At 34.7% G+C, this 9,048-nt stretch overlaps 1 protein-coding gene across 1 annotated transcript; it reads left to right on the top strand.

Annotated features, from left to right (window-relative positions):
* Nucleotides 1-1,701: 1,701 nt before the first annotated feature.
* On the top strand, nt 1,702-6,809 carry LOC123891735. Its single transcript, XM_045941633.1, has 10 exons — nt 1,702-1,763; nt 1,986-2,214; nt 3,449-3,550; nt 3,634-3,803; nt 3,905-4,038; nt 4,130-4,307; nt 4,399-4,954; nt 5,250-5,362; nt 5,616-5,868; nt 6,549-6,809. Exons 1-10 carry the CDS (start codon nt 1,702-1,704, stop codon nt 6,780-6,782), a joined length of 2,031 nt encoding a protein of 676 aa, XP_045797589.1. The 3' UTR covers nt 6,783-6,809.
* The last annotated feature ends 2,239 nt before the right edge of the window (nt 6,810-9,048 follow it).

The following is a 9,048-nucleotide window of genomic DNA, read 5'->3' as shown; positions in this document are numbered from 1 at the left end:
AGTAGTGGGCAGTTATTCATCATGCAGCCCTTCTTTAGTGGAGATCATGGATTGTCCTTCATGCTCCTTCTTTAGATGCTTCCATTGGGCTTTTGATGTATTGGGTCATTCGCTATTGGGCCTAGCAAAATATCTCTTGGACCGTTGCCCAATCCAGACGTAAAATCTCGATTCTTGGATCTAGCCATTTTATACAGTGGCGGATCCATGACCATGGACCAGAGGGTCTTTTTAACATAATTAAAAATAATTTTTTTGTTATGTTCCTTAATTTAAATTTCACTTTGATCATTTAGTTTTTTTTGTTTCTTTAAGAAATTTTTGTTTCATTTTGGTCCCTTATTTTTTTTTTTAAAATAAAAATTGAATTATAAGGAGTACAATGGGTACTCAGCCCTTGCAATTCAAAAACAATCACTTTAGGTACATTAAAAGCAAACTAAGAGATTGCTACGTTAATCAGAGAAGACTAATGTTATTTTGGTCCCTTATTATTAATGTTGGATACTTTAATCATTTAAGTTAGAGATAATATTTGTAATTTAAGAGATCAAAAGAACCAAAATAATAAGGACCAAAGTATGATAATATTTGTAATTTAACAGATCAAAAGAAAAGGAAAAAAACTTAAAAGACCAAATTATCTAATAATGCTTTTAATTTAATGGACAAAAAAAACTAAATTTAAAAATTTTATGACAAAGTGAATGAGAAAGAGGAAAAAAAAATCAAGGAGGAGAAGTGGAAGCTAGCGGTATGATCGACATCAATGTCAATGGATGGTCGCCAATGAGAGAGAACTCAAAACACATGTTAATCAGACAAATGTAGAAATATATTTTTGAAAAGTGTACATTCAATTTTTTCTATTATTTTCTTACGGAAATTTTTTATATTATTTAATACAACAATTTATGTTTAAAAATATGGATCTGAAAGTGTGCAGCTTGAGAGTTATGACTCAATCACATTGAAGTCAGTCACATCTGAACTGTTTGATGACGGTCTAACTTTTTAGATCTATTTTATATATTAATTTTATTTTTTTAAATCTGGACTATTTGATATTTGATCAGACGACGAAAAACCTTAATATAGGGCACATGTGATGACCTTTTTTTTCCTCTTATAATATAATAGAATGGAGGAAATAAATAATACATGAATTGATTAATCAATGTTGGTGAAAAAAAGTGACCAAATGTTGGACTGTAAGGGTAGCCTTATTGGATTGGGATCGGCACATTGAGCATTTAAAGTGACTCTGATATCACTGTTGGGTTAATACGAGGGGACAACCAAGAGGATCATCCACATTGGCTTAAAGTGTGATGTTCAATTCACTTGTAGAGTTGTTCTTAATCTCAATGTGAATAATCCTCTGGCTGCCCTCGTGTCGACCCAACACCAAATTCAACCAATGTTGGAAATTAAAATTAAAATTAAAATTAAAATGGGGGATATAGTTGCAATTGCACCGCTATATGGAGAGAATATATAGAGATAGGTGATGATGATGAATTAAGCATGCAGGAGGCGAGGAATTCCATGTGTTGCGTGCTTACATTATTGCATGAATATTAACACGTGGCACCTACTAATCGCTTCCACGTATCACCCTTTCGGTGTCTCATATATAACTTATCACTCAGCGTGAGAAAGAGATCAGAGAGAGATCAAGAAACAAATTCAGAAACGGTTATGGCGATGAAACTCAAGTATCTTTCCTCCATTGCAGAGGAAGTTGTAGCAAAATGTTCACAGTACGTAACAAATACTCTCCCATTAATCTCATCTTCTACATTTTTTTTGGCTTCACCGTTAGTTTAATCTGGTTCGGGATAGTTCTGGCATTCCAGCCCCTTTCAATGGCTCATCTTCGACACTTTTACAATCATAAAAATGCTTATTTTCTTATTTCTATGTGCAAATGTGTTAATTAATTTGAAAATTAATTAAGTTTTGTTACTAAATTATTGTATTAGGAAAATCGACATGTCGGTGGAGAAATTGGTGGAAGATTTTGAAAAAAGATGGACACCTGATGAAGGAAATTACTGCAAAAATTTAGTTGAATTTTGTAGTGGGAAGGCTCTGACTCAAATGTGTCGCAACATAGGTGAAGAAATCAATAATGGTTCTTTTGGAAGGTTATCCTATGATATCATGCTTGCTTGGGAGAGACCTACCTACTATGATGATGATGAGTATATGGTATATATTATTATGCACATACTATCTATTAATTAGATTTAACAGTTCTTAATTCTTATTGCGGTAAACGATAACTCGATAACTCGTGGTGTGTTAAGAGTTTCACGTTGAATGAGTGATGATATGATATGAAAATATGTTTATAAGTAGGATAATTCTCATACAGGCCAATTTTTTAAGACCTTAGTAGAGCCTTTCCCCATCTGATTTAAGAATACTACTAATTTAAGTTATTAACCTGCTTTCGGTGTGTGCTTGTTTAGTTTCACTTTTGGAGTCGTCAAAATTGATTCTAGAGAAAATTGATTTTGACATGTTTCAATGTTAAACTGATTCTAATTTATTGACAAAAAAAAATTGATTATAATTTGAAATCAAGATTTGGAGTTTTTGTCTCTTTAGCATTAAATTTATTTGTTCAACTCACTTTTAGTATCCAAATATCAACCACTTTATGTTTAACTTACTTTTAGAGAGAATCAATTTTATAGAATTAATTCACTCAAAATCAATTTTTATAAATAGTCACATATTTAACCTTAGTGTTACAACAAAAACATATTCTTGTTGAAGAACGGCAGCATCCAATGTTGTAATGTCTAAGGACCCGCATTACAATTAACTTGACCTCAAAGGAAACATTTATCCGAGGTTAAGAAAATGTGTATGGTAATTTATTTGAGTAGATATAGTTATGGAGCTTTCTAAAACGAAATGAAGAGGACCCCTACACCATTCATTTCTTTCTCTACTTTTAAAATTTGTGGTGACAAAGTAATACAGCTAATTACCATTTGAATGTTTTTTGCACAATTCTGAAAATGTAGAGTTTTTTTAGCCTCTGGAAAATCTAACAGGGTCCCAATTATCTTGCTGTCATTGACACAATGGTTTTATTATTCGAATATAAGCAATGAAGTAAAATGAAGTAAAATTTGATATCGAATTAAGAAATTCTTAGTTTGTCACAAGATATATAAGAATGAGATTAAATCTAGAAACTGAAGTTGACCCTGCTAGAGTCTAGACTCTAGAGTGCATGATTTGAAATTATGGGTCATTAGACAGTAACAAAGAAGGATCCAATCCTGCTTGATATCACCTTCAACAATCAGCATTCAACACTATGACTTTCCATATCAAATTAAGATTTGTACTTCAAATTTTGTTGTTGCTTCTTCTGCAAGTAATCAAATTATATGGTATTATATAATGAAGCTTATGAGGTTTGCAGGAAGCTGAAGCAAAGGAGAAAGAAGAAAAGAAATCAACTGTGAAAACCACACAAGAACAGGATGATATATCTCTTTTTTATTCAGACATCATGCCCCTCCTTGTAAGAATAGTGTAACCAGTTACTCTTTACTTTGCTTTTTTTTTTTTCTTTCTAATCATATTTTTTTAAAAACAATCTACCAGGTTAGTAATGATCCAACTGTTGGAGAGGATGCGTTTGTATGGTTGGGATCATTAGTTCCATTAGTTGCAGATGTCGCAAATGGAAGGTTCACTTTCGAAACTTTAACAGCATCGACAGGCCTCCGACTACATTTTCCAGCATACGACATGTTCTTGAAAGAAATGGAGAAGTAATGCTTTGATCTGACAATGATAATTTTCTTGAATTCATATGCAGCAGCAAAAGTTCACATTCTAATTATTCTTTTCTAAAAAATTCATGATTCCATAGGTGCGTAAGACATTTGCAGAAACAGGCAACACCAACTGGCGTGGAACTAGCGGAAGATGAATGTATATTACATGTAGAAGGAACAGCCAGCTCTCAGCGAGTCATTCGTCACATTGGAACAACAAGTTGGCCTGGTCTGATCATTAATTTTTATAGTGCATTAGAATCTATTAAGTTAATTTATTCATATAGACATATGAATGTTGCGTTCTTTTACATTGTCAGGTAGGCTTACACTGACCAATTACGCTCTTTACTTTGAGGCTTCGGGAGTAATAAAGTATGACGATGCTCTCAAAATAGACCTATGTAATGATGCCGAGCAGAGTGTTAAACCAACTGCCACAGGTCCATGGGGAGCCCAACTTTTTGACAAGGCCATAGTCATTGAATCAACTGATTTGTAAGGACAATGAAGTTTCTATCATATCCATATATTGAATCATCAATTTTTTTTCAATAGAATGAATAATTTTTTATACTAAATTTTCCAGATCAGAGGCGGTTGTGCTGGAGTTTCCGGAGCTTACAAGTTCCACAAGACGTGACCATTGGATGGCATTGATAAGGGAAATAATGTTCCTCCATCAGTTTTTATCAAAGTACAACATAAATTGCCCAATACAAACATGGGAGATGCATGCAAGGACAATATTAGGAATCATAAGGCTTCATGCAGCAAGAGAAATGCTAAGAATATCACCTCCTGTTCCAACAAAATTCTTAATATTTTCCTTATATGACGAAATACCGAAGGGTGATTATGTGCTTGAAGAGCTTCCTGATAGCCTCAGAAAGGTTAATAGTGGAAAGCAATGTAGTGCAAGTTCTATCCTTAAGAGTATGCACATTGACGGACCAGTAGTTTCCAATACGACACTAGAAGAGGCGAGTCAAGTAGATAAAAGTGTCCCTGTTAGAGGTGATAGTCCCTCGTTGGATTCAGCTATTAAACAATCTAGGGAGGAAGAAAAGAGAGTTCTCGTTGCTAAAGCTACCACTGAAGAGTTAAAGGATGAAGGAGTCACTGACAGTGTTCTTGTTCTAACGGTAAGGACAGTTTGATGATCTCATAGTCAACATCAAGGTTTTTAGTCGTCACTTATGATTTTGCAGAAAATTGCGGTCCGAATTTAGCTGACTTGGCCACAATTGCGGCCAAAGACATGCATAAGTTTGCATTGCGGTCACAAACTTTTTTCTTCTTTCAAAAATGGAGTAATTAATGTTGAATATTATGGTTTTCCTAAACGAAGTGTCTAGATTAGGATGTTTTATGATTCATTGTTTTGTTCTTTTGAGAATCAGAAATCATACCATGTTTTTTGCTTATTTTTTTGTTCAGGAACTACTAAAGCCACTTCAAAATGCTGTCCCTTGGTTACAAAAAATCTTCACATGGGAAAAACCAATAGCTACCGTTGCTGTTCTGGCTGCATCCCTAATAATCACTTATATGTAAGTTATTATTTTCTTACTCTATTTAAGGTGATCACTCTAGTACATATCTTATTTGGATATGTATCAGTACACCGCTGAGATGGATAATTCTGATAGGTTCAAAACTATCCATCTCAGCGGTGTATCGATACATATCAAAATAAGATGTGTGCCAAAGAATTCACCGTTATTTAATTACTTATTTTGCTTAAGGTGACCAAATATTAGTGACCATGCAAGTATTTCTCATTATCATGAGGTAGCAATGCAGGGAATGGGTTGGAAAAACAGCTGCAGCTTTCTTGGTTTGGGTGATAATAAAAATGCTTAAGGCAAGAGAGGAAAAGCTTAATGAAAAATGCAATGAGATAGTAATCAGTAGATCCAATATGGCTTCTGATCAATCTACAATGGATAGTATTGTCTCAGCCCAACATGGATTATACACTGTTCATGAAATGATGCAGATAGCTAACATAGCAATGTTAAAGATATGGTCTATACTTATTTCCAAGGCTGATAAGGTAATTTCTTGTAATAATCTTTTCCTTTTAGTTATCAAGATTTTGGTGAGAATTGAAACACTTATATAATTATTACAACTACTATTCTTTTAGGAGAGGATTATTAGTTTGTGGATAACATTTATTATTTTGTGAGATTTATATCACATAATAATATGGTATAGTTCAGTTATTAGCACACCGAGTTAGTGAGTGAAAGGATCAATGTTCTTGTTTATGCTGATGCTTTCACTCACAAACTCGGTGTCACTATCTTCTGAATTGAAGATTGGTTTCATAGTAGACGATCAAAAGGTCAAAACTGTGGAAATTCTCGAAGTCTTGTTAGAGTCAAATGGCCCAATTACGACATATAAAAAGAAAAAAACACCTAAGTGAATTGTTAGCATATTTCATTTTTGAGATAAAGATATTTAAAATGAATAGAACTAATGCACTTTTTGGCTAGTAGACTTCAAATGAAAATAAAGAGATTAATTATTACGCACTGACAATATAAAACTTGTTTACACATGCATCCAATAAAACCACATCAAATATCTACATGTTATGATTTGATTGGACGCATGTATAAAATAATTTTACAGAGTCAGTTTAAATAAATTAAATCCAAATAAAAACGCACATCCAAATATTTTTAATCCTTTATGATAAACACAAGTTGTTATTTTTTATGGCAGCATGCAAATGCAGTGATGGTAGCAATGGGTGGATTAGCATTCTTATTAGCAGTAATTCCATTCAAATTCTTCCTAATGGGTCTCATTGTGCAAAGTTTCACCATGAATTTAAAGACAAGCAACAAGTCTAATTCAGGAACTGGGAATAGAAGGTTGAAGGAATGGTGGGACTCAATACCAATTGTCCCTATCCGTGTAGTAGACAATGATCCTAACACTCGATGTGCTAAATAAGCTTTGCTTGTGTATAAATGGAAGTGATAGTGTACATGACAACAGAAGACTTAAAAGTAAAAGACGATCGATGTATCATGTATAAAACTCTACTGTTTCAATATATTATATGTAGTATATGAGAAATAAATATAGAATTGTTATTTACAGAGCTAGTTAGTATTAGATTTTTTTGGATGGAATAATAATTAGTGGTTTTGATCAAGTTTGCTGAGTCAATAAATAAGTTGGGATGTCATGAGTTTCTCAATGGAGTGAGATGGAGAAAATATGAAAATGGGCTCGGGCATGACAAAGAGATGGATCATGTAATATTCATCGCGCGTCTTACTAGTTTTCAATTTTGTCATTTTATTATTTAAGTTGCGGAGATTATATGTCTTGCAGACAATGTCCACTATTTAACTAGTGGACCGGTCAATGTCAAGTCTTATGCACTATTCAAAGGTCTGCCAAGTAGTCAATTACTTGTGCGGTCATGACAAGTGGTCAATATATTTGGGCGATCATGACATGGTAACATGGTATTGGTTAATGTCTTTCCGTTGTAATGAGAATAACATTTTTTGTTATATGTTTCAATTTTATTTTGCCTTTTTGGTTAATGTCTTTCATTACCACCACCACCTCTTCTCCGATAACAAACAGTATACTTTACAATCAAATACATTTCAGCCACAACCGTCTTGGCACGTGAGCCCTCTGATAATTTCTCACTCTTCAACATTGAAGTTGCAATTTGTCTATCTGACTGTTGTCTATCTGACTGTTTGTGACGACCAAGTAAGAAGCAATTGATTTCTCCCGCTCAGCATCCCCTCAATGAGGACCTCCATCTCACCCGGTCTTGGTGACAGAAGAATAATGTACAATTGCGAGATTGAAAATACCACTTCATATACCCAGGTGGCCGGGCCTAGCGTCCTTTTTTGTTTCCTTTTGTAAAAACTTAGAAAACATTTGTTCCGTTTCTACCACAAATGAATTCTCTTATATGTTTAATTTTTTTTTGTGGCAATATTATATGTTTAATTTTTATATGATAAGGTAGTGTATTTTTTTCTCCATGTACCCCCGCTTTTTCACTTTATTTCCGTAATACCCCCATTCTAAAAACAATTATCGTAATACCCCTGTTTGGGGACAAAACTGTTGCGCAGCAGGCACCTGCACATGGCGGAACTGCCAACTGCGCCATGTCAGTATGCATGGCGGAACTGCTATCCTCGCCATTGACGTGTGATGGCGGAATTGGGAGTGATGCCATTGACTGGCATCGATTTCAGTGCCTGCGACTGTGTTCGCAGGTGTTTGTCTTTTTTTTTTCACGTTTTTTACGCCCAAAAATGGGCTTTTTTTGTTTTTTTTTTTAAAAAAAAATATAATTAATAAATTTAAACATTATTAATAAAAATTAAAATAAATATATACATTGCGAAATATATTTTATTCGAATAGTAGTAATAATACACACTAATACTACATGTGTCCACCGGTGCCACAAGGGGGACGATTACGAGGACGAAGTCCAAGTCCAAATAGTTCTTCATTATCGGTGTCATTATCCAGTCCAAGAAAATTTTGCGCTGCTGTTGCTGGAGAGGGGGGTTCAACCGGAGCCGATGCAGAACCTTGACCTTGAGCCCACGTCGTGTTTAAATAATCGCCTGATAATTCTGCCCACGTAGATTCCTGATGGTGAGGGGGTTGTTGGGTTGGTTGGGGTTGTGTAGAATCACCGGATTGGTATAGATTGCTGAAATTATCATTGAAACGTTGTGTTCCTGGTGATTCGAAGGTGTCGTGGTCGAAGTTGAAGAAATTCCGTGTTTGTGGGATTGGGGTCACAAAATCGGAATCACTAATTGACATCGACATCGGATGTTGGGTGAATGGTTGTTGTTGTGTGGTAGAGTTATGTTGTTGTTGTTGGCTAAAGGTAAATGATGGTGGGTCTGAGATATATGTATGTTGTTGTTGTTGGGTGAATAATGGTGGATCTGGGATATAGGTATGTTGTTGTTGGGTAAATGGTTGTGTGAAGATGGTTTGTTGTTCTTGTTGTTGGGTAAATGTGTGTGGGATATTTGTGTATTGTGGTTGCATCTCAGGACGTGGACGTGGGTCATTCAAATAATAATCCTCGGAGAAATATGGCATGTAGTCTCTTCGGTATTGAGTTAAATACTCGGTTGACTGCATCAGAGGTACAGTGTTGACCGGAACTCCTTGTAGAACACGAAGATGGCGAGTATCCCACTGTTGG

This window comes from Trifolium pratense, linkage group LG6 (genome assembly GCF_020283565.1).
Source record: "Trifolium pratense cultivar HEN17-A07 linkage group LG6, ARS_RC_1.1, whole genome shotgun sequence".
NCBI classification, from domain to species: domain Eukaryota; kingdom Viridiplantae; phylum Streptophyta; class Magnoliopsida; order Fabales; family Fabaceae; genus Trifolium; species Trifolium pratense.
The sequence above is the reverse complement of the archived record's forward strand: the minus strand, read 5'-3'. Positions and strand labels throughout refer to the sequence as shown.